General features: G+C 30.9%; 2 protein-coding genes across 2 annotated transcripts; one reads left to right on the top strand and one right to left on the bottom strand.

Annotated features, from left to right (window-relative positions):
* Nucleotides 1-275: 275 nt before the first annotated feature.
* LOC126741073 (RNA-binding protein 42) lies at nucleotides 276-6373 on the bottom strand. The gene is made up of 6 exons (XM_050447379.1): nucleotides 6101-6373; nucleotides 4677-4876; nucleotides 1041-1205; nucleotides 840-981; nucleotides 572-756; nucleotides 276-466 (listed from the first exon to the last, which is right to left on the bottom strand). Exons 1-6 carry the CDS (start codon nucleotides 6136-6138, stop codon nucleotides 333-335), a joined length of 864 nt encoding a protein of 287 aa, XP_050303336.1. The 5' UTR covers nucleotides 6139-6373; the 3' UTR covers nucleotides 276-332.
* Nucleotides 6374-8980: 2607 nt separating this feature from the next.
* Nucleotides 8981-25572, top strand: LOC126741388 (RNA cytidine acetyltransferase). The gene is made up of 14 exons (XM_050447783.1): nucleotides 8981-9304; nucleotides 11405-11563; nucleotides 11638-11825; nucleotides 11881-12012; nucleotides 12139-12372; nucleotides 12428-12581; nucleotides 12637-12759; nucleotides 12858-13065; nucleotides 16217-16629; nucleotides 20181-20478; nucleotides 21657-22158; nucleotides 23840-24001; nucleotides 24058-24321; nucleotides 25358-25572. Exons 1-14 carry the CDS (start codon nucleotides 9197-9199, stop codon nucleotides 25461-25463), a joined length of 3051 nt encoding a protein of 1016 aa, XP_050303740.1. The 5' UTR covers nucleotides 8981-9196; the 3' UTR covers nucleotides 25464-25572.
* The last annotated feature ends 255 nt before the right edge of the window (nucleotides 25573-25827 follow it).

Below are 25827 nucleotides of genomic sequence, written 5' to 3'. Positions count from 1 at the left end.
TAAAAATAGTTACTTAAACAAACTTAATATTAATAACATTTTTACAATTAACAAGTTTAATAATCGAAGAAATGATAAAACTTTGTTGTTCCAAGCTAATTACTGTTCGAAATATCAAAACGTATAAAATTTAAAACTTTTTTTACCCAAAGAACCTATTCTGGTAAAATTTTGATCTTCTATGATTCTTAAAAAAAATACCGCTTAAATTATTAATTGATATTTCCTATAAATAACATTATTCGCGTAGGATGAAGTTTCAAAAAAAATCCAAGTTGCTTATTGTTTTTTAATCATTACATACATTCTGCATACATTCATTACATACAATTTTATTTACCACCCCCAGATGTCAGGAGATTAATAAGTGCCGCTTTTTCCTTTTCTTTCTTTTTTACTACGTCAATGCATCTGCTTCTCCAAGTACTTTTCCTTAGTTTTATAGGACGACTGCCAACGTACCGACCTAAAAATACATAGTTTATTAACAATCAACTTATGAAGAAACTATTAATAATGGTAAGTTTTATCCCTATTATATTGAACCCAATTTAAATAATTGATATTTTACCATTCATTTCCTTCATTGCTTTTGTAAAGTCAGAGGGCTCCTTAAAGCTAACAAATCCATAACCTTTGCTTTTATTTGTTCTTTTGTCCCTTATTACTTTCGCCCTTTGAAAGGAGGGAAACTTATTAAAGGTTCTAGTTAGTAATTCATCAGTTACATCATTTCCTAGATCACCACAGAATATCCTGAAAAAAAAAAAGAAAAATGTATATCATTCACATAAATCCCATTAGAGAAAAATTAAGCTTCGCTTGTACGAAAACCTTACCTAAAGTCATCGTCAGGCCAATCTGCTAAAGATGAGTCCTCCCAAGTTTGTCCACCAGCAATTCTTAATAATTTTCGATTCTTTGATCCTTTTCTTTTATGTTCTTCGGGTCCAAATGACTGCAAGGCACTACTTGCTTTTCCTATAACCAAAATGTAGCATTACTTAGATAATTTTTTTATTCTTTTTTTATGTACTTACCCTGAGAAATAGCTATTTCAGCACTGATTTTTTCATTTTTGAGTTTCTTTAATTTTTTCTCCACTTCAGATTGCAATGCAAGGAAATCTACGGCTGACTGGGATGCAGCTGTTGTCGGTGCAGCAGTTGGAGCAGCTGGTTGTGGCCTTGCTCTTTGAGGGGGAGCTAAGAATTTATAAATATGTTTTAGGAGATGAATGATGCAAAAGAAATAATGTATTTTGTAGGTGAAACCTAAAAAAAAGTGTTTGAAAAAACATCTTTAGGTTTAAAATTAGTCAAAAACTAGCTAGACTCTTTCAAACATAAAAAAATGAAATGTTGACAAGACCAACTACATAGCTTTCTCCCTAACAAATTAGAATCATCCCAATTTTTTCAGGTAAATAGATTTGAGAATAAAATGAAGAAGGTCTAATTTACTAATATTCATATGTTGAAAACTAATTCGGAAATTTTATATGATTAGGGAAAATCTAAATGAATAACTTTTGATAGTGACAAAGCTCTTGTTGAGTCTTTACTAACATGTGCTATAATAGTATAAGAAAGTTCTTATAAAAATGCATTAAAACCTTTAAAAATTATTTGAAATTAGATTCCTAAAATCATTTTTTGAAAGGATATTATTTCTATATTCTTTCTATAACATGCAAACTTCAATGAAGGAATATATATCCTTTAATAAATGGACATGTAGGTAATTCTTAATCTACCAGATTTAAGGTTGAATGGAAATTACAGATTACCAATAGAACTACCAACCTAAACATTAGGTTATTCCACTACCTTAGTTTAAAAACATAGAACATTTTCCTGCTAACAGTAAAAATTACAGAGAACAGAAATGTTAAAAAAACATTACAAAAACATTATTCTGACCCATTTGTTTGATGTCACTCAAAATAATAATATATTTTATATTTCAGTTTTTGATCAAACTGATTAAGTTTTCTTATGAGCTTGGGTATTTGGCTTATAAAAAAAGTGTAAATGATACAGAGTTAGTATATAGTTAGTGTTTAATGTTAAAAACTCTTAGTATTATTGTTATATTGGTACATACAAAAATTATGTTTTCTAGGTACCTACTATATTTACAATAGATAATATGTTTACCTGAAATGCTATATACAGGGTGTCCCAGCGAAAACGAAACAGAGGTATTTTTGGTATGAAAAAAAATTTTTTTTACAAAAATCTCGAACACGTCGATTTTATTTTCGAGGGGGACAACTTTTACCTAGGCACCCTCATACCAGTAACCCTCTTCGAGGGGGTGGGATCACCCCTAAAATCTTAAATAGAAAGAGGGGTCGTGTGATCACTTTATTTTAAAGTGATCACACTTTATTTTAATGTGATCGACCTTATTTTAAAGGCCTTTTAATTCTGAATATAACTGCCAAATTTGAAGTGGCTAAAATTTTTTATCCGGATATGACAGCTTGTCAAAATTGTAGGAACAGCGAAAATGAAAAAGTATTTTGAACTCTGTTTTAGATAATATTTTTAAAAGAATAAGGAAGTCCTAATTTCAAAGGGGTCACTTATTAATTAAGATGCCACCCTAATACCTGGAACCCTTTACGAGGGGTTGAAAGCACTTCTTAAATCTTAAATAGAAAAAGGGGTCGTGTCCTTCCTTATTTTGAAGGCCTTTTTACTCTGAATTTAAATGGTGACTTCTGAGTGACTGATGGATATCTTGTGGATATAAAAATAGCAAGAAATACAATCTTTACTGCCAGTAAAAGTGGAGAGATAAGAAATACCTACCCTTTTCCTTTTGTGTCTTTTAAATAAAACAAGTTTATTAAAATTACGTCAATTTATTAAATGTTTAAATTGTGCCCCACCTACTTCCATGCAGGAATACAGGTTTTGCTCAAAACGATGCCTGACGTTTTGTAGAACTTCAGGTGTTATCATCTGACACTCATTTATAATTCTCTGGCGTAAGTCTTCTAGGGTGTCTGGTTGGGTAGCGTAAACTTTTGTTTTTAAATGCCCCCATAAAAAAAATCTAATGGGGTTAAATCGAGTGACCTAGCTGGCCATTCCATAAAAGGTCTTCTCCTTCCAATCCAACGATCAGGAAATATCTCATCAAGATATTGCCTCACACCAGCAGCATAATGTGGAGGCGCTCCGTCTTGTTGGAAAACGACTTGATCATCATCAGAATGATTTCCGCCTTCCATTATTTCTACTATTCTTGGATATACGGCATTTTCCAAGAGATCTCGGTACATTTCTCCATTCAAATTTCCGGGCAGACAAAACGGACCAACAATGGAGCAGCCCAAGATTCCCGCCCAAACATTTAACTTCTCAGGAAACTGGGTATGAACTTCACGAAACTGGCCCGGATTTGCATTTGACCAGTAGCGGCAGTTATGACGATTTACGTTGCCATTAAGAAAAAAAGTACATTCATCTGAAAAGCAAATGTTGTAAATAAGACGCAGATTAACAGTTATCATATCACTAAGCGATTCACAAAATTGCACTCGTCTGTCAAAATCGTCCTCATTCAGTTCTTGCACCAGATGAATTTTGTAAGCATGAAATTTATTATGCTTAAGTATCCTATGAACACTACTTTTGCTTACTCCTGTACTCGTCGCCAATTTTCCGACACTTATTCCTGGCTTAAATTTTTGTACCGTTCTATTGGCACAATTGTTATGCCAAAAGAAAAACTCTATCATCTCAACCCTCTCTGCGGTAGAATAAACCATTGCTAACAGTGTTTTAACACGTAAAAGACTGGGTAATAATTTAAAACTATTTAAATAAATGCTGCATTTTTTCCAGAATTTTATTTGGCTTTCATATCCAGAAGAAATCCATCAGTCACTCAGAAGTCACCATTTAAATTTAAAGTAAAAACGCTTTTAACATAAGGTATAACACGATCCCTCTTTCTGTTTAAGATTTAAGGGATGCTTTCAACCCCTCGTAAAGGATTCCAGGTATTAGGTGGCCTCTTAATTAATAAGTGACCCCTTCGAAAATAGGATTTCCTTGTTCTTTTAAAAATATTATCCAAAAAAGAGTCCATAATACCTTTTTCATTTTCGCTGTTTCCGCAATTTTGACAAGCTGTTTTATCCAGAGAAATAATTTTAGCCACTTCAAATTTGGCAGTTATATTCAGAATTAAAAGACCTTTAAAATAAGGTTTCATACGACCCCTCTTTCCATTTAGGATTTTAGGGGTGATTCCACCCCCTCGAAGGGGGTTGCTGGTATGAGGGTGCCTTGGTAAGGAAAAGTTATCCCCCTCAAAAATAAAATCGACGTGTCCGAGATTTTTGAAATTTTTTTTTTTTTCATACCGAAAATAGCTCTGTTTCGTTTTCGCTGGGACACCCTGTATGTTGACAATTGAATAAATAAATAGTAAAAACAAAATTTTAAATTACAATAATAAAATAAGAAGTGAAAAAATGGTTATTGGTTCCACAAAAAATTTATATTATACTAATACTTAGTTATCTGCTTAGTTTCAGTATATTCTGAAAACTTCATTCTTTTTTTTTTTGTTTTGTTCTATAAAGTCTTAAACATATTACTTAAATTAATAGTATAGCTTTTTGCCTAAAAGATTATAAATAAAATAAAATTTACCTTGATAAACAGTGGGTTTAGCAGTAACAACTGAAGGTGCTGAGGAAATGATTGACTGAGATGGAAATACTTTTTTACCCACTTGATGAGGAATAAGTAATGGAGGTTGTGGAGGTGGTGGAATGTTTCCAAAACCTGGTATAAATGCGGGTCCAACAAATCCACCCATAAGAGATTGCCCAGATATTTCAGCTTCAAATCTAAAAAAAAAAACAAATGGTTTTCCTGTATTTTTTATTGCTTAAGTTTCCTTATTTAATTCCTAATCTCAAACTTTGTTTATTAGGGCATGGGATTAAAGCAGGTAATAAAACTAAATTTATATCTATATTTAAATAATGACTATTCCAGTCTTTTTTTGAAAAAAAAGGTTTGAATGTTTAAAAATTTGAATGTTTGTTGGACAATAACCCCTGTAAGTTGGTTGTATTTTGGCTGTACAAGATCAAAATCTTAATAGCAAAAGGTTTTGTGAAATACAGATAAATAATATACTTTGCTCACCTTAACAGATGATTACACTAATAACCACAAAATGAAACAACTATATGGGAGTATTAGCAACTTTAAAAGTAATTTAAAATTAGGGGTTTAAAATGTGTGTAATTCTATCAGAAACAATATTCCAATGGTAGAGTAGCAAATTTTCAAGTAGATTTTTTTAACAAAAAAAAATATTAATTTTTATATTTATACATTTTAATTGTACCTGGTATTATAAACCCAACCCCCTTTTTTTGAAAACCACACTTCAAATTATGGGAAAATAAGGACTAGTGATTTTGACACTAAAGGTGGGCTCATAAATTCCATATGGTATGCAGTAAGAAGTAAGAAGTAAGCTCCATGCAGTAAGGATCATGTGAATTCATAGTATAAAAACATAAGAAGTAAAAAAAATGTAGCAAAATTCATCCTGTATAATAAATATTTTCCTCTCTGAAATCCCTACTAGCCTACCCTTTTGATTGGTTATATTGGCTAACATTGCCAATCACTTACAATTCCATAAGAAGTATGATACAAGAAATGAAATTGGACCATTCCAGGTGTCTTACTTATGTCTTACAGAATTTATGAACAAGGCTTAAGATGTGAGGAAACATTCCTATATCATCTTATGATGATGAGTACATATTTTACAGAACTATAAATTTTGGAAAATTTGTTTTCCAATGCTTTTATAATTAAGATGGATTGGGATGGGTAAGTTGGAATTACACACATTGTAAGCCTTTTCTTATAATTATGGGTGCGATTACAGGAAAGTTACTAAAGTAAAACTTTACCAAAATGATGCTAATAGTGGAGTAGAAATAGAAGTACTGGAAGAAGAAATAGAGTAACAGGAAAAGCTGGTAAAACCTATAAGCCAATAGAAAAGAATTGGAGATTCATATCTAGTTTTGCAGCTATGTACTTACCTGCTCATTTCATCTTCCATTTGTCTAAAACGATCCATTTTTCACTTTTATACTTTACTTTTAATGATTTTAAGAGCTATGATTTGGGTTTATTTTATTCTCACCTAACCACCATTAAACAAACATAAGCCTAAACCCAATACACCACTTGGAACTTTTTCTTTTCTCTTTATTTGATAGTATTTAGTATAATATTACTATTTAATTATAGATAAACCAAAATTAGTAAAAACAATTTTGATACACTGTAAAACGTAAACAGCTGAATGGATGTCGCTTGACACTTAACTGACAGTTATGTCACTGACGTTTATTTAATGATAATGCCGGTTCCACACTCTCGGCGATGTTGCACGCGATGTAGGAGCGATAGTGTGACTGCTGACTGATACGCTTGCCTCATCCCGATCATCTGTACTCCGACGGATAAACTGCACTTTTGTCGGTTTTTGAGCATGGTGAGGCGAAAAAATAAATTGGAAAGTGAAAGCAAACTATAAAGAAAATAATTCTCCAGGCAGAAGTAAGTAAATTAAATAGTAATTTTGTAAATTTCGCTATTATCTATGCATACTAATGATCATATATCAAAGTTTTAGCAGGAATTGAGGAAATGTCCAAATTCTTTAATTAAGCATTTTACAAATTTACCTTAAGAAAAATCCAGTTTTACGTCATCATTTATCTGCATCCTCAAAAGATTTGTTCTCATCAGAATAATCATAAACTTGCCAAATAAGTATTCACCTGGGATTAATGAAGTCCCAGTATGTTGACAACCAGAGTAATGCAAACCCCTTGCTGATAATATAAACGTGTTGTTATACGCCTAATGTTTTCATAGTGGTGTTTTTCCCAAAAAATAAAAAATTGGCAAGATCATCATGCAATGCCCGGTATGGCTACCTAATACGAACAATTAATTCTTTTCGTATACATGTTGATAGGCGTCTTATAAACTAAACTTCATTCAAGACCACACAAAAAAATTATTGCGTTTGAGACCATACGACTAAAGTAAAACTTCTTTAGCTCCATTCATATGTATATTTATGCACAATTTCCGTACGTAATTTCTTCTTAGTTGAAGAAATCTTGAATATGGTCCATGGTCCTGGAGCACCACTTTCATATTCAGAATCTGTATCACTTCCTGCCATAATTCACACAAAATATAAACTTAAAAATGAATTTACAATTTTATTCACTTTAAAGGTACAATAATGAATACATTGAAGAACAAAAATTAGTTTTCTATCTCCACGAACTCATATGTCCTTCTCAACTACCGTTTGCCTCGCCCGATCACACTTTTTGTCACGCTTTTGAAACGCATTCGCCAGCTTACTTCCTAACACAAGCGTGCGTAGAAGTTTTACTTCAAAAAAAGCCACAGGGATTTATGTTTAGCTACCTTGGTGGTCATGCAGCTGGTTCATTTTGACCGATCAACTTATTTAGAAACGTAATATTAAGAACTCGCATTTCCTGTCAAAAATGAGCAAGTGCTCTATTCTGCAAAAGCGACATAGCTTGCCTGATATTCAGTAGCACGTCTTCTAACAGAACACGCAAATGATAATGCAAAAAGTCCAAATAAAATTGGCTCGACATGCGGCCCTTAAGCTTACACATTAAAAGAAAACCGGTGTTGAAAATTGGTTCTCCGAATTGAATGCCTATTATAAAAATGATTAATTCCGTTTTCGGTAACTGTTTCCTCGCCTTGAAAAATGATATTCGCGCAATGTTGTCCATACTTTTTTTACTTATTTCGACCTGTTCTGCAACAACTTGAGAACTTATTGTTGGATCTTCTTCGATGAGATTTAAAATTTGTCCTGTTGTAAAAGTTTTTTGCATGCCCTATCCGATATTTCCGTGAATTGCCAATATCCTTAGACTGTTGAATAAGATTTATGAACCATTCTGGGTCCAGATTGAGCCCGCAAAAGAGAACGCATTTCGTTTATTTTAGCTGTGAACCTACAGACAAAATACCTACATGCTATTCACAGATAGTTGACTTAATGAAGAACGAACTCAAGTTCTTTACAATTGGCTACAATCATTTTGAGTCAATTTCTCTCATTAATATTCCTCATCATATACATAGGGTGTCCCAGAATTGGCAGAGAATAGCAAAACCACTTATTCTTCGGTTCATTTAAAGACGAGAAGTCCTTAAGAGTTTTTTTTTTAAATCTAAAGTGGATAAGTAATGCTGCCAAAGATATAAAATTGTGCGTGTGGAGTCATCGACTCTACAAGCACATGGATTTTGGCAGGCAATGTTGCAACAAGCTGCCTATTTTTTTTAAACCTAGCCTTGCTATTAGCTCATTCACTCTCCTTTTTTAAAAACCTTAACAGTTTTTAACATTTTCGGCCTTTATTGAGTTATAATTTTATTAGCAATTCTTTATAAAGCTCTCTTAAGGAAAAATTGTTCTCTAAAGATACGAATTTGGTTTTTCCGAGAATGTATTACTTTCAATTTCAAAGAGCCTCGACAACCTTTAAGCAACTCTATTTATTAATTTCCACTTTCTTAAACTAAGAAATTCAAGTTAGGAGATCATATTGCACCACTGAAATGTGATGTAGGTGAAGCGGCTTAAAACTGTTCAGCAGTCGTACGCTATTTATGCCAGAATTTTTCATTACTTCTAAAATAAGAAAAACTTCCTGCCAGTATTAAAAATTATAATCAGGATCTTTATTTTCTTAGTATTTCGTTTGTACAATCCCTTTTGGAGACGTCCTGCATGTTAAAACCAGTTTACGCATGTGGATATGGCTTAATCTTTGTAAAGTTTTCCTAACCTCTAACTGACTGAGTGCTGCTGTCACGCGAAGGTTTGGCAGGCAACGCTAGTTAAAAGTCTAACCTCACATTTTCACGTGTTTTTATTTACGTTTACTAGGTTTCCGGACAGTTTTATACATTTTATTTAAATTAAAAGTGTTTGGTGTTTTATATTCAATATAGATTTGTTTTTAAATCTATATTATACTAATTACTAGTTTATAATAGAAGTTAATTGAGTTTTTAATAAAAGAAGTGAACCCTAAGCATCCAAGTACCTAGCCAACATGGTCAGGAAGAAAATAGATAACCGTATCAGGGTTTTAATCGAAAATGGAGTTAAATTGGGGCACAGGACTTTATTTGTGATCGTTGGAGATAAAAGTAGGGACCAAGTAAGTTAAAAATAAAATATGAACTCTTTACAATATTCATCACTGAGTTTGTCAGAGTTAAATTTATATTATCAATTGTAAGGGCTTTTTTAAGGTATCTGTTTTTTTAAACATGATTTTAGAATATAGAATTCTAATTTCAAGCTTTGTTATAATCATCACATTTTGTTTCTCTTCCCCACTAATACAAGTATAATAAGACTAATAATATATGTCCATAAGCATGTTAATGTTTTTATGCTAAATATTAGTTCTATTTCTAATTATCATCACTAGAAATAGATATTCAATGGACAACACTGTAAAGGGTTTTTGACTATAGACCTAGAGTATTTTCAAAAGCTTTTAAAGGGACATTTGATAAAACTAGGGTGTATTAAAAAAAATATACTTTTTATCTCAAGTAAATTATTTTATTAAAAAATTGTTTTTAAGTTTACTTTAAAACAATTAAATTAACTAAAAAACAAAAGGCTTAGTAAACTTTTGTTCAAGAATCTCATGCGATTCAATAATTATGTATATAAGATAATCATTAATCAGCATGTAAGCAATGGAGAGATATACAAGCTCATTGTCTACACTTAGACATTATATCAAAAAGAAAAATCCAGGAAATAGACAACATATATAATTTCATTTTGTTTAAAATCATTTTTTCACAAAAATGAAAATAAACTCTCAAAAGCAAGAAAATTAAGTTAAATTTTTAGTCAAAATTAATTTAAAAAATAATGTTGAGTGTTTTTTAAAGAAAAAATATTAAGATAATCCCTCAAAAGTAACAAAATCAGTCAAAAATAATCTTCTGCCTCAAAAATCTATTTTTATTTATAAAGTCAAATAACCATGTAGAAACTTTTTTAATCTGTCAAACATTAATCTATGCCCCTTACACCTTACCCTATACTTTGGAAAAAGCCCTTTTGATTTGTGCAGACAATGCTGGGCTTTTTAGCAATGTGCAGATTTTGAAAGTGATCTATTTCTGTCATCCTCCAAAATCCAGAGATTTTTCTATATTTTTCATTTTAATAATACCATTCAAGTAACTTATTGTCACTCTCTAAATTATGTATGATAAATGTGTAAATGTTTTTTAGTTAGGGTTTTTGCATTTCTGCCACTCATTCCAACTTTTTTTTTGGAGATACTATTGCACTGAGTATTGCTAAGTAATATAAAATTCAAGCAATGATGATAAATAAATATGTCAAAATTTAAAGGCGAGGCTAGGTTATTAACTTCCATTGTCTTGATAGTTTATGTGTATACATAGAAAATCAAAGTTTACATGTAAAATCTTATCACTCAAGGTAATATTTATATAAAATAATTTCCTACTGTTTTTCTAAGAAAACTATTTTTAAACCTTATTTCTGAGCTTATTTCTAATGAAACTTTAAAGTGCTTTTTAAGAAAACTAGTAGCTATGCGTGCTATTGAACTATAAGGAAGAAGTTCCATGACATTACAATACAATAATTTAAATAAAATGCAATTAAAAGGCTGTGTATATTAGAATTCTATTATAAAAAAGAAATTTTTCTCTGTTGAATACTACAGGAGAAAAAGTTTACTCTATAAAGTTAATGTAACTTGTTTTCTTCAAATTTACTTATTAGTTTATTATAATTTATTAATAAATCTTATCAATGAAGACAGTTTTGACAGTATAATCTTGAATGAAGGGGTAATAACATGGAGAATCTTCCTATACATCACAGCACTTTTAACATATACATTTTTTTAAAGTGTCACTATTATTTAGTGCTAATAATAAGAAATTTCCTATATAGTACTCATATTGAAAACAAATGCATTTTAATCGACAGACTTTGTACTGCAAAAATGTACAAAGTAAGTAATATTAGAAGTTTTAGAGCAAAAACCAGAAACTAAAAAAAGTTATCTAAAACTTCTTACAAAACCTGTTACAACCTTGTCCCACCTCTAATAAATTTAAAATATTCTTTATTAAATTTAAGAATGGTTTGAATATCATGATTAATATGAAATATCCTTTAGCTTCTGTAATAACCTCCTCAAATCATTTAAATCGGTTATTTCTTTATTATATAAGCTTTCTTTGCTCCTTAGGTGGTCATTTTGCATCACATGCTTTCGAAAGCAGAAGTTAAAGCCCGGCCATCTGTTCTATGGTGCTATAAAAAGGAGCTTGGCTTCAGCAGCAACCAAAAGAAGCGCATGAAGCAACTGCATCATAAAATAAAAGCTGGAAAATTAAGCATCAATGAGGTAACCATAGCTTGCTTTTATTCTATTTTTTATTTTTATTGCAGGTACCAAATAATTATTAATTGCCATTTTAGGATGATCCTTTTGAACTCTTTCTTTCCTCAACAAAAATCAGATATTGTTATTATTCAGAAACTCATAAGATTTTGGGTAATACTTATGGAATGTGTGTTCTTCAAGACTTTGAGGCTTTAACTCCCAATTTGCTTGCCAGAACTATTGAGACAGTAGAAGGGGGTGGCTTAGTAGTTTTGTTACTAAGGTTGCAAGCAAAAGCATGTTTGCAAACTTTATATTTAAAGGTTTTTTTTTCTTAGATCTCTTGATTCTTTAAAGCAGCTTTATACAATTAACATGGATGTGCATCAGAGGTTTAGAACAGAAGCTCACCAAGATGTAGTACCCAGATTTAATGAAAGATTTTTATTGTCATTAGCTTCTTGTAAAAGGTAAGATTGTGTATGTTATTGTTATAAATTTAATTTGAAGTTCTTTATACACCATAAATCCTATTTTCAAATCATCCTATAATTACTGATGTTTTCTGTTATAGTAAGTTGAACAATCTTTTGTAGGTGTTTAGTTGTCGATGACCAACTTGCAGTTCTTCCAGTGTCATCTCATAATCTTCATGTTACACCTGTAGAACCATCTCAGGATATTAATGAAAATGAAATGGAACTAAATGAACTAAAAGAACAACTAAGAGATACCCAACCAGTGGGAAACTTAGTAAATTGTTGCAGAACTGTAGATCAAGCCAAAGCATTATTGAAGTTTATTGAGGGTATTTCAGAAAAAACCTTAAGGTACCTCAAAAATCCTACTTAAGGTAAAATATATTTTTATTATTTTTTTTGTTAGATCCACAGTGTCTTTAACTGCCTCCAGAGGTCGTGGTAAGTCTGCTGCATTGGGCTTAGCAGTTTCTGCTGCTGTTGCTTTTGGCTATTCTAATATATTTGTCACCAGTCCCAGTCCGGAAAACTTAAATACTTTTTTTGAGTTTGTCTTTAAGGTAAATTATGCTCTAAGTTGACTCAAAAATTTAAGTGAAATAATAACGTTTTTAGGGTTTTGACGCTTTGGAATACCAAGAACATATTGACTATGGCTTAGTTCAAAGTACAAATCCGGAATTTAATAAAGCCATTGTAAGGGTGAATATTTTCAGGGACCACAGGCAAACAATTCAGGTAAGATCGTTTGATTTTAAAATGAGACATTCAGAAACATAATATGTTAATTATTAATTATTGGAAATATATTTTCATTTTTTTATTACTTCTTTTAGTATATTCACCCAACAGATGCTCACAAGCTTTCCCAGGCTGAGCTATTGGTTATTGATGAGGCTGCGGCGATTCCTTTACCATATGTAAAAGCTATGCTTGGGCCGTATTTAGTATTTTTAGCATCTACTATTAATGGTTATGAAGGGACTGGCCGGAGTTTATCTTTAAAACTTTTGCAGCAGCTAAGAGTGCAAACAGTACCTGTAGGTAAGCACAAATTAGTTAATTAATAAGGTAAATTGTATTATTAAGTTGGTTTTGCTAGAAGGTGAAAGATAAGAAGAAATTACAAAATTTAATTTTTTGGTTATAATGTTGATCTTCATTCTTTGACAATGAGATATTAATAAAAAAACACTTTATAAAAGTTACATTTTAAACAGTAACAGATTTTAAATTAAAATGTTTTGTCATACCATTCACATTGTCTGGTTTTTTATTTACAAAGTTTTGATTCTCGTTTACGCTCTTACTCTCTCGTACTAACGTTTTCCTTGATCATTCCCTTACTTTACATAGCCACTACAGATGTTTAATCAATATTAAATTAGTGTTACTTTGAATGATTTCAATTTTTCATTTTTTTTTTCCATTTAATATTGCTACTTTGCAGGTCTGACACTTTTTTATTGTTCTAAGATGTCTACCTGTTTATCTATCGACTAGTATCTAAGGATACTATTTCAGAAAGACTCTTGATGTAAGGATTTTTAGGGAAACTCATGATTTTATTGATAATATTATTTATTAGTCAGTTTAGAAGTTTATTAAAAAGTTTTTTAAGTAATTCTCTAGATATGATAAAGATAGGTGAGATAAATAGCTCAGTATTTTAAATTTTATTAATAATGCTCACGATTATTTTGATATCGAATGTTAACCTTTACTGTTACTTTAAGTTACAATACCACAAAAGAGTACTGATGCAACAGATAATTTTCAAATGTTTTCCTTTTAATATGGGTTTCAAATATCATATTTAAACTGTCTAAGTTTTCTGTATCATATAGAATTAAATGTCTATGACCATTTCTGTTTGTCTGATTACAAAGAGATGATTAAGGTAACCTAGAAATAGAAATCTGCAGGTGTTTTATTATACAATTTATTTCATATATTAAAAATTTTAAAAATTAGAAGGGACAAATTAAAGTCAGCTTCTCTGTAATGTCCCAAAAACTTACTATTTACGCAAAAATTAAAGACCAGCGTTTACGTTTTCTACCTTAAAAATAATGGTAATATTTGAATTAATATTATTTACAGTCAAGGAGCACTATAGAAAAATAAACCGATACTAGTTGAAATGAAGTGGTTAATAATTCAAATTTCATAAGATTTTCAAAAATGTTTTGCAAGAAACTGACTGAGGTTAGTGATGGGTTAGATTAGCCTCGAATTCGTTATATATTTTATTTAGAAAAAAAACTTGTTTTTATCATCATACATAATAATTATGTAAATTGCTTGTAATTATAAGTCTTCTTGTGTTTTTCTATTTTTTTGTAAAGTTTTTTTCATCATATATGGTAGATTTGAAGAATGGAGATAAGGTATAAAATAGTTTCACGATAGCTCGTTACACAATTTAGTTTTAATAAAGGGAGTCGCAATATTTAGTGTTTGAAGATGATTTAGTATTAAATTGAAAGGTTCATCTTAAACTTTTGGTTTCTAGTTTTATTTAGGACCGAAATCTAGCAAAAAAATTTACTAAAATATTAAAGTCGTTAATATGTTTTAAATTCCTAACATATACAGGGTTGTGATTTAATAACAGATAGATTCAATAAAAGATTTTTTTTTTGAAAAAATTCCGACACGTCTACTTTATTTTCGGATCGAGCATATTTTGACATCAAACGTCTAAACCATTTATACCCATTCATTTCAATTACCATCTCTGAGAATATTTGACGTAATCTTCAAATAAGTGTCAATTATTAAAAGTTTCCACTATACTGTTAATTGAAAATATCTACAATGCGTTGAACTGAGACTCTGATAATCAAAATATTAATTATGCTTAGCTGTGATGAGAAAACTAAAAAACACAATAGATAAACTATAAGTCAGTTATATCAATAGAATTGAGGTGGAAATAGACTGGAACTATTGAGGATCTTGGCAGAACAGAAAGGACTGGTGTTCGTAATGAAATCCTCGTTTCATTAGACGAAAACTCTAACCTCTCTAGTAGTAACCTCTTAGCTCGTTTGGATAACACGCTTCATAGAGTGGCTGTATTAAAAGTACTAAAGAAGGAAATGTGGAACCTTTATAAAATTCAATTATTTCAGAGCTACTAAAAGATGATCCAGATCACAGAAACGAGTTTTGCCAGACATGCTTCCCAGATGAGGTAACTTGGGACTTATTTGAATGGACAAGTAAATAGGCATAATTTTAGGTACTGGGCGCCTGAAACTCCACACTGGTTTAGGGAAAGTCATTCTCAGAATTATGAAAAAATTGATGTGTGATGCAGAGATTATTAATAGGAGAGTAATAGGACTATACTTCTGTGAAAGAACTTTGACGCGACAGCGTTATTATGACTTTTAAGTTGACGACTTGATTCCAGCACTGGCGAAACTCTATCCTGATAACCATAATCCAGATATGCCTAACCAAGCGTTATGGTTTCAAAAGGATGGAGTGCAGCAGGGTGGGGAGGCGCCCACTCTGCTGCAATTGTTCGAAGATTCCTAGATAGTGTTTTCCCAAGGTGGATGGACAGATGCGGATTAATAGAGTGGTTACCTAGGTCACCGATCTTAATTCATTGGACTACATCTTTGGGGGTTCTGTCAAAAAAGTGTACAAGGATAAGCTACACACGGTTAATAACCTCAAAGATCGCACTCGTTATGTAATTAGAAATACTTCTCCAGACACAGTTAAAAATGTACAGCAAGAGTTTATCGATCTGTTAATGCTTCCCGGATTTGATAAAATATCTGTTAAGAATGTGGGATGTAATAATTCATGTTGCAATAAAGTGTTATAACTATTATTTAAACGTAATATTTAGTATAGTTTGGTATAGTAAATTTAAGTATAGTTAAAGATAGGTCTATGCCATTATATTTAAAATATGTTCAAAGTTCTTTGGAGGATTCAATAATGCAAAAATACAAAGGAGGTTCTATTTAAGAAAAAAAAATTGTCTATCTAAAAAAAACCCTCTTTTTATTGAATTTATCCGGTAGGTTAGGTTAGGTCACAACCCTGTATAGTACATAGATTTGTTTTTATATGTTACAAATTAAGCCACAAAATTAGGTGTATTCTTTTACATATATTTAATTAATATTTTATAGATTATGCTACTTCAGTTAACAATCTATTTAATTAGGTTCTAACTCAAACGCAGCAAACAGAAAAGATTCTGCCGCAGCAACTGGTAGAACTTTACACGAAGTAACGCTAAATGAATCTATTCGTTACAAACCAGGAGATGAGGTCGAAAGTTGGCTTATTAAACTTCTATGCCTGGATTCTACATCTGTAGCTCCTATACAGTCTGGTTGCCCGGCGCCAGAGCATTGTGACCTATATTATATCAACCGAGATACGCTATTTTGCTACCACAAGGCTTCTGAAGAGTTTTTGCAGAGATTGGTCGCCTTGTATGTGGCGTCCCATTACAAAAATAGCCCCAACGATTTGCAAATGATGTCTGATGCCCCCGCACATCATCTATTTTGTTTGCTAGGACCGGTGGATCCTAATAGAAAGACTTTGCCAGAAGTTTTGGTTTTTATTCAGGTAAATATGATGTTATTTTCAAATTTAAAAAGTTCCTTATCCTGAAAATATTTAAATTGTTAATAAGGTTTAAGTCCCATCAGGCTTCAGCTTAAAATATGCTCCTAAAATACAATAAGGAGACCAAGGTATTTTAAGCTAGGTAAATTATTCAATTAAAAAAATGCTGTATTTCTACAAAAAAAAAACGATAAACTATGATAAATAAAACCGTGCCTCGATTCCGAATTCGTTAGCACAGGTGCAAACCTGTGTGGCAAGGCCCCTTTTAAAAACCATTAATAATAAAAAAAACAAAGAATAGTAATAACTGTAATGAACTAACTATAACTAACTTGCCCAATATAGCTACTAACATTTTTAACACGAATTTATAATAATACAGTTTTTTTAAAGATATGAAAAAAATGATAGAGTGAGGGTAAGTTCGATAGATACGTAACGGGTGTAAAGGAAAAACGTGGCATGTAAACAAATGCTACTGATATAGAACTATTAAAAAAATGTATTCGAATTCAAAAATAGTTTATTCAGTAATTGCTGAAAATGCAACTAAGTAAAAAAACAAATTATTAAATGAATAAACAGTTAGAGCACATTCACATTGTTTGCGACATTGTTTAACAATGGAAAGAAGACATTTACCAAGGCAACTAGTGGGCTAGCGCGTAGCGTTTCTTCGTCCTTCGGTTTTGCTCTAAACCAGCCATTTTCTTGTTTTTTTTTAGAACATTAATTATATTTATTTCAAATTTAATTTTAAAGCATTCCATACATATGAAGATGATTTTTAAAATTATTTACTAAATATAAAGGGCTTCCAGTTTTTAAAATATTATAAATAAACGTGTACATATGGCACTTTCTATGATTTTTCATATTCAAAATGAGATTGTTATTTGAATAGGGAATAATATAATTCCTAAAAGATATTTTGAATGCATACAGCAGTTTTGTAGTTTTAGTATAGAGTAAGCAGTTACTTCGGTCAAGGACTCTAGAATATAAAACATCACAGTAATCAAGCAAAGAAAGTATTTTAGTGAATTACATAAATAGCATTTAATCTTATAGTGTAAATAGTTTATTAGTCTATTTTATCTAGTTTTTTTAGGGGCATATATGCAAGTTGAACCATATTTTCAATATGACTTTGAAATGTAATACCACTGTCAAAATACATGCCCAAATTTTTGACCTCATTCATTACTGGTAGCTGAACATTTCGAATCTGTACATAAAATTTATAAGAAACCTCAAAAGCATTTTTGCCACAACCCAGTATTATTACATAAGATTTCGAAGCGTTTATTTTACGTTAGATCCTGTGAAAAGTTACAAGCAAGAAAATACTTTTTAAATCCTGATTAATCTGAAATTGAGCTGTAGGATTATTCTTAGCGAAGTGAAAATGAAAGACACATTGGGAATCAGCAGCATATTGCTGTAAGGTTGAGTATTTTATACAAGATGATGATTTCTTTATATATTAACAATATAGAACCAAACTGTACTTTAACCAAACTGACAAGTAATGGCTTTAAATAAAAAGGCAGATAAAGATGTAAATCTTTAAAAAAAAAGCGTCTTCACCAATTTGAGTCTTTGAGTATTTGAGTCAATGGTTTTTATAATTTTCATTAAAGTTGACTGATCCATGAGAATAAATTTTAATTCATATTTGATCTTATCATGTTTATGTTATCTATAAAACTGTATTTTCTCATTAGATGTTACATAAGCTTTTTTACTCAAATTTGTAGATTAGTTATTGAGAGTTCTTATATCACTCACAAAATGTATCAGGAAAATCAGAATCCTTGTTACGGCCGAGATTTAAATTATTTGCATCACTCCAGACTTTTTTTCCGTGTTTTCGAGACATTAAGTTAAAATAAGTAATGTTTTGACCGAAGGAAAAGGGGGAAAAAGTAAACTCAAAAGGCCAAGTCTCATAAATCATCAGACCTAAATAAAATTATCAAAATTAAATGATACGGAACAGAACGCTAATTAACAGAAAAGACATACCTATCGAAATACAAAAACCACACACTGACTCACACTAACATAAATAAAAAAATTAAAATAAAATACGTTTACACCATCGTGTATCGTTATTGACTATGTTATTGTTTATGACTACTCGTTATTGGTTATGAGACTTGGACTTTCAGTTTACTTTTTTCCCTCCTTTGGTCATATACTTAAGTCTCTTTGAGAGTAATGGATGATTATTTTGAATTAAGTAATGTTTTCCCTAGCAATGATATGTTTTGTGTAATTGCTTATTTTTCTGTAATATCTCAAGCGTGCTTCAGTTTTTTTGTTTCAAATGTTTACGGTGGGCTTTATCCATTTCTTCCATGAGTAATGTGATATTTGTCAATAATATCAAATTACTCCACGGCAAAAAAGGTTTATCCTTTATATTTTTAATTAAAAAAGGTGCATGCTTGTTTATTAAAGATATTATATTTTTATTTAAAATTCCAACATCTACACCAGATGTGTAATAAATTAGATCCCAATTTTGATTTATATTTTCGTAGTTTCTTTATTGAATTCGTTTAATGCGATCGTTTATAGGAATATCTATTACTGAAAATACCATATTATAATCAGTTATATTTTCCGATATATTTGTGAAACTCGATTTTCTTTAATATGGGTTGATTAGTTATTATTAGAACAAAAAGACTTAAACTGTTTGTGGTCAAATTATGTCGTGCAGGCTCAGTAATGACTTGCTTTCAATTAAAAATATCTAGTAACTGTTAAAGTTTATTTGATCTGTATTTTGCCTTAAAAAAGCATTGAAATCATAGAAGGGAATAGTTAAATCAAATATTTCCTTCAAGCAATCAATAAAATGATCAATATTTAAAGTTGATGGACGATAAATAGTGACGAATAAAATTTATTCTTTGTTTATTTTAAATTTAATACTAGCATACTCAAACTCATTCGACAAAATGGTAAAATCAATAGTTTCAAATTTTAAATTATTTTCTATATAGATTCGTACACCACTCTCTCTTTCAGCTCTATCTCGCCTGACAAACCTGTAACTTGGTATTCTATTCGAATTATCATGATATATAATGAATTATAAATTCAATCATTCATTACTTCATCCATTACTACAAAAACCCATCTTATCCCAAATGCATTCATTCAGTCTACCCGCAAAAATAAATTTTTACATATATGGCCAAAATTCAGTAATAACAAAATTAAAATACACTTCGTAACAAAGTCTTTAGGGCCTTCTCAAATAGCTGAAAAGTATTAAGAAAGAATCAGTCATGGTATCATATGTATCAGTGGGTCAGCCCAATTAAATAATATGTATACTATATACCTAACTTTATATCCCAATATTATAACACCATAAAAAGAAAACAATAATGCAGATGCTCTCAAATGAAAAAATGTTAAAAAATACCTGCATAATGAGTAATATATAAGTAGATCTCAGTTATTAGGCATCACCAAGGAAGAAACGTTAACTATAACGTTGTACCAATATTAAAAATTTGGTTGATCAGGTTTGTCTGGAAGGAGAAATATCCAAATCTACAGTTGCCGAAGGCTTCTCTAGAGGAAAACGGGCCTCCGGCGACCTTATCCCTTGGACCATCGGGCAGCAGTACCAGGATCCAGACTTTTGTAAACTGGCAGGCGCGAGGATCGTACGAATAGCCACGCATCCGGACTACCAAGGGATGGGATACGGAGCAAGGGCGTTGCAACTGTTAAAGCAATATTACGAAATGAAAATTCCTAGTTTAGATGAAGACGGATCGACACAGGAGGAGATTGATACTATTAGCGAAGAGACTGTAGGTCAGTATAACTTTTTCAACTATATACTTTTTCGTTTGGAAAATTCAATGATTTTAGATTATTTGTCAATATCAGAACTTGATGAAACCATTCAACAAATTAAAATTTAAAAATCGCCTGTGGCATAATATAAGAAGCGAATCTTTAAAGCAAATATCAAAAGAAATTTTACCTCCTCAGCTCAATAATAATCAACAAACTAAAGAGACTATAAACTACAGACCCGTCTTTCTTTTATCCGATTTATCAAAAATTGTAGAAAAAAAAGAATGATTAGTTTTTTAACTTATTATAAAATATTTTCTGTTTGAAAATTTGAGTTGAAGAGAGGGAATATCTACACACAGGATGCAATTAAATTTTTAACATACATAACATATACCTGATGCAATGGACAACATTGAAAATTGGTAAATACCATAGTATATTTATATTACTTATATGGTTGGAAAGAAGTCTCTCAAAATTATTTTAATAAATTAGAGATAAAACTGGTTTTTAAAAATTATGGGAAAAAAAATGTATTCAACAAATGATTTTTTTAATAAAATCTGAGCCAGTTATACTGTCTTGAAATAAATAAAGTTTGCCAATATATTCACCCGCTTTTCGCCAAGATTGTATAATTTGCATCCCGGGCACTTAAAGCTAATAGAAAACCTGAAAACATTTAAATATAAGGGCTGGGTATATTTAAAGGACCGCTTTTAATAATTTAATTATTTTAAAATACCTATTATGATTATTGTCTGGATTGATGTCTAGGATAATGCTACCTAATAATGACTTAATTATATCCGACAAGTAACTTTTATTACTGATTCTATCACACCGAATTTTGACAAAACCCTAAATTTTCCACCTTATTCAAGTTAAATTGTGCTTACATTTTGTAACTATTTATATTGTAATTAATAAACGATATTATTATTATTATACTACATTGTTGTACAAATCTGTGTCAAAAGTGCGATAATTCTGATAACCTTTCAGGTGTTCTAAAGATGCCAAGAATAGTAAGCCTTTCATTATTTCACCATTTAAAATTATTAGTTTCATAACCTAAATCTATAGAGGATTTCTAATATGATTGGATCACACTATGTGAATTGTAATAAAAAAAATAAAAACATTTAAATAGCTCTGATTAAATTTGTAAATGTACGGTTTTATTTTAGGTCTTCTCGAGGAGATAATCGAACCAAGGAAATCTCTACCACCACTCCTTCAAAAACTTAGCGAACGAACACCGGAAAAACTAGACTACCTTGGAGTATCTTACGGATTAACTGAGCAACTGTTGAAATTTTGGAAACGGGCCAACTTTGTACCTGTCTACCTTAGGCAGACCACTAACGACCTTACCGGAGAACATTCCTGCATAATGCTTAACGTTTTAAATACCGAAGAAAGACCCGAAAGTTTGACATGGCTAACCGCATATTGGGCAGATTTTAGACGGAGGTTCATTAACTTGCTAGCGTACCAGTTTAAAACATTTTCACCTAGTTTGGCGTTAGGGGTTTTAACGAATAAATCAGTTAAGTTGGAAAGTCGGGACTTGACTAAGCAAGAGTTGGATATACACATTACAAGATACGATTTAAAGCGGCTGGAAATGTACAGCAAAAATTTGGTGGATTATCATCTTATTATGGACCTGTTACCCATTTTGGCTAGGTAAGTCTCATAACATGATATAGTTTAATTCTTATGACAAATAATAGTTTAAGGAAGTATAGAGGTCTTAAAGGTGGTGGTCTCGGTATTTACATAAAAAAGGCTTAAAAGTTTTTTAATTATTTGTTGGATACTAATTAGGTTAACGAAATTTTGGATGTATACTGTAAAATTGCAAATGAATTATGTAGGCAATATTTAAATTTTCTTACATAATAAGATTGATAACTTAACGTTTTTGTTGGTTATCTCATCAATTTTCTGCCTCCTTTCTCGACGAATTTCAGACGAAATTAGAATTAACCAAAATACAAACACCTCAACTTGTATTGATGTAATTATTGCGAACCAAAATCTGCTATCTTTATAATAAAAGTCTAGAGCAATATATCTATTGTCTATAAGCCTAAAATAGCAAATATTCACGGTTTTATTGAGGAGGGATATTGCGATAGTTTGTACCACTCTAGAGATATTGTGTGAAACGTGCCAATTTAAAATTTAAAAAAATATCTGAAAAACCTTATAATCCATGAATAACCCAAAATATTAAAACTTTAAAGTAGGAGGTAAAGCTTAAAAAAAAATCAAAGTCAGAGATAAACGTACATTACAAACGTACAAATAGCTACGAAATTTCACTAACCACGCTGTCATTATAGAAAAACTACTTGGTGGTCAAACATGCCAAACCATAACAATATGCCGATGATTCGCAGTTTTATATACCAATGAACACGCAAAATATTCAAATCTTTGCATTAAACCACTTAAAAACAACTAAACAACTTAAAATGAAACTCTTCAAAACCACAAATCATAGTACTAGGTTTCGGGTTTGGTTGGGTTGGGGGCTAATTTTAAAACAAAATAAGAATCCTCAAAATCGGATGACTATTTGACTGATTATGGGGCATAAATGCTTTCAATCTAGCTACTTCTTTAACTAATATCTAACTAATCTGCTTTTTTTTGAAGAAAAATTGTGTATACTAATATCTTAAAACCTAAATTATATAGCTTATGATAAAAGGCTATACGCAATCCTAAACTAAAATTAAGAAAAAAATGTGTAATTTTACACTTGATAATAGTTGCAAAGATATATTCATTGGCGGGACAATATTAGATACAACAACATAAAAAATGTATTAAACGCTAAAAAAACGAAATCGAATATTATACAAAATCGGCTTCAACTTTATATTTAAAATTATATAAATAATTCCATTCATTTATTCAAAAGAACATTTAAAAGCATCATTTATTTTAAAATTTATATATGAACCTATTTCTTACATTAATCCAGATTACCCTAACCCAGATACGATGAAAGTCTGGTCAAAACTTGAACCGATTTCTATGACCTCGAGAAAGTGGTCTCGGATAAATTGCATGGATTGCGAGTTTTCTGGCCTAGGAAAAGTGGCTGCAGAAAAAGCGTATATATGTTCAGTATCGTTTTTTTGTTTAAATTACTTAAATATAACCGTGCTTACTGTATAACTAATGCTGATGCTCTGATATCTAACAGTAGTGAGTACGCCACGGAGAATTGTGTTACATATCGGGTCGGAACTTTAGCATCTGAATTAGAAATTTGTTATTAAATCAATACTTATTATTAAAAAAATTATACTTAAGAATGTTGATTTTTTCCACTATTTGAAGATTTTTATAGATTGTTTTTCCTCAATCAAATGGGCGATACACAAATATCCGCGGTACAATCGACAATAATGTTGGCTCTAGGATTACAGCACAAAACAGTCGACGAACTGTCTGCAGATTTAGAGTTGCCGTCATCTCAACTACTCGGATTATTCAATCGGACTATGAGAAGGTAAAGTCATTTTTTTCATGATATTATAATTATATTTTTATACATTTTTTAAATAGATTTGAACAGTACCTAAACAGCATCCTAGAAAAAGATATAGAAACATCATTACAACCACAAAAGGATGTCAACCTTACACCAGTCGCTAAAAGCATGCAAGAGGAGCTCGAAGAAGCTGCCAAGGAACTTCAAAAGAAGCAAAAGAAAGAATTGGAAAAATTAAAAAAGGAAAATCTTGAGCAATATGTTATTAAGGGTTCAGAAGAGGAATGGGGTAAAGCGTTAACAGGAAAGAAGAAGAAAAGCCTTGTCACAGTGAAGAGGTAATTTTTTATTTATTAGTTTAAAGAATATATTGTTTATACTTACCTTAAACTCCTCAAGGTATATTTGGAAGGTGTATTTTCTCGTTTATAACTCAAATACAGGGTGTTATTTGAGTTTGTGTAATACAGGGAGTGAATCTTTGGGTGATTTTAACAAGAAAAGTTAGAATGTCCTAAAAGTAAAAATTACATTTTTAGCATAGTGTTCGTATCACTCTTAGATATTTTTACGAAATTTTGTACCCATCTATTTATCTTTTATAAGGGAGCATTTTTTGATATTAATGAATTTAACAAATTTTTAGCAGTGACGTCCGTACGGCATTTGAACCAATTATTTTTGAGCAAATTTTGTCCATAGACTTAATCATACGACGCACTGTAGTTGTAGTGACTCCGAGAGAATAAGAACATAATTCAAAATTTAAATGCAGTAGAAGTTTAAAAAATTCAAAAAATCGATATTTTTCCCACTTTTCCACACAAAAACTAAAGACAGGCTTAAGTATCATGTCATCTTAATAAAATGGCCTTGCTTCATAATCAAAATGTCTCTTCCAGGCGATTCCGAACATATTGGGAAAATTAAATGCAATAGGATTTTTAAAATTGGCAAAAAATGCATATTCCCTCTACTTTTTCAGGCAAAAACTAACACAGTTTTCAACGCATAAGTTTTTTTACCGATTTTATACGAAATATTGTATTTACCGAAATATTTTTGTAGTCCGCCATTGAAAATAGCCAAGAAATTTATTGTAAAAACGTGCAATACTCAATTCTCAAAATATTTTAAAATTAATTTTTGAATCAACCTGTGCATATTAATATTCAATTTAATACCAATCGAGAATACCTATTACCTCTTTGAGGTGTTTAAGAGTATCAATTATAGTAAATCAAATTCAACCATTAGAACTTGTTCGGTAACCTGCTCATTTTAGCGATGATTATAGTAACGTTTGCGCATCATCTCTAGAAGAGCTAAAGCTTGAAGATGCGTGAAATAATTAATACTAATATATTTCCACAGCGGCGAAAAACGGATACACGATAGCAACAACAAAGAAATAATAGGACTGGAGGAGACCCCTTCAAAAAAGAAAAAGACTAAGAATAAGAAGAAACATAGCATTTAGTTAAGAAACACATCATTATTGTTATTACAATATGTTTTAGGTGTACATTAAAGATACATTTTCTTTATTTTATTGTTGCCTTAAAGTAATATAACTTTAAATAATTAAAGGAATTTTTATAGTTTAGGTTTCGGACCCGATGGTCATACCTCAACAAGTAAACATTCTGTATCTTAATACTACCTTCGCTGAACATGTCCCCATTTGTCACTTGAGTGTCAGTGCCATGAGTATCCAAAGCTCCAAACCTGCAGTCTGGAAAGAGAGTTCTGAGAACAAGCTCTATGTCCCATTAAAAATATTTGTTTAGGTGCCATTTTCCCCCCGTCAGCGTGCCTATCGGATTCGTACCCCCTTTTAAAAG

The sequence above is a fragment of the Anthonomus grandis genome, chromosome 10 (assembly GCF_022605725.1).
Source record: "Anthonomus grandis grandis chromosome 10, icAntGran1.3, whole genome shotgun sequence".
NCBI lineage: Eukaryota > Metazoa > Arthropoda > Insecta > Coleoptera > Curculionidae > Anthonomus > Anthonomus grandis.
Note: the sequence above shows the minus strand (reverse complement) of the source record. Positions and strands in the feature narration are given on the sequence as shown.

What these genes read in the sequence shown, in the direction of transcription:
- LOC126741388 (XM_050447783.1), top strand. Translation starts at nt 9,197, where the DNA reads ATGGTCAGGAAGAAAATAGATAACCGTATCAGGGTTTTAATCGAAAAT. An exon ending in TTTTTGAGTTTGTCTTTAAG is followed by an intron (nt 12,582 to 12,636) that starts GTAAATTATGCT and finishes TAACGTTTTTAG; the next exon opens with GGTTTTGACGCTTTGGAATA. An exon ending in AGTGCAAACAGTACCTGTAG is followed by an intron (nt 13,066 to 16,216) that starts GTAAGCACAAAT and finishes CTATTTAATTAG; the next exon opens with GTTCTAACTCAAACGCAGCA.
- LOC126741073 (XM_050447379.1), bottom strand. Translation starts at nt 6,138, where the DNA reads ATGGATCGTTTTAGACAAATGGAAGATGAAATGAGCAG. An exon ending in TGGCCTGACGATGACTTTAG is followed by an intron (nt 757 to 839) that starts GTAAGGTTTTCG and finishes TTTTTTTTTCAG; the next exon opens with GATATTCTGTGGTGATCTAG. An exon ending in AGCAATGAAGGAAATGAATG is followed by an intron (nt 467 to 571) that starts GTAAAATATCAA and finishes ATGTATTTTTAG; the next exon opens with GTCGGTACGTTGGCAGTCGT.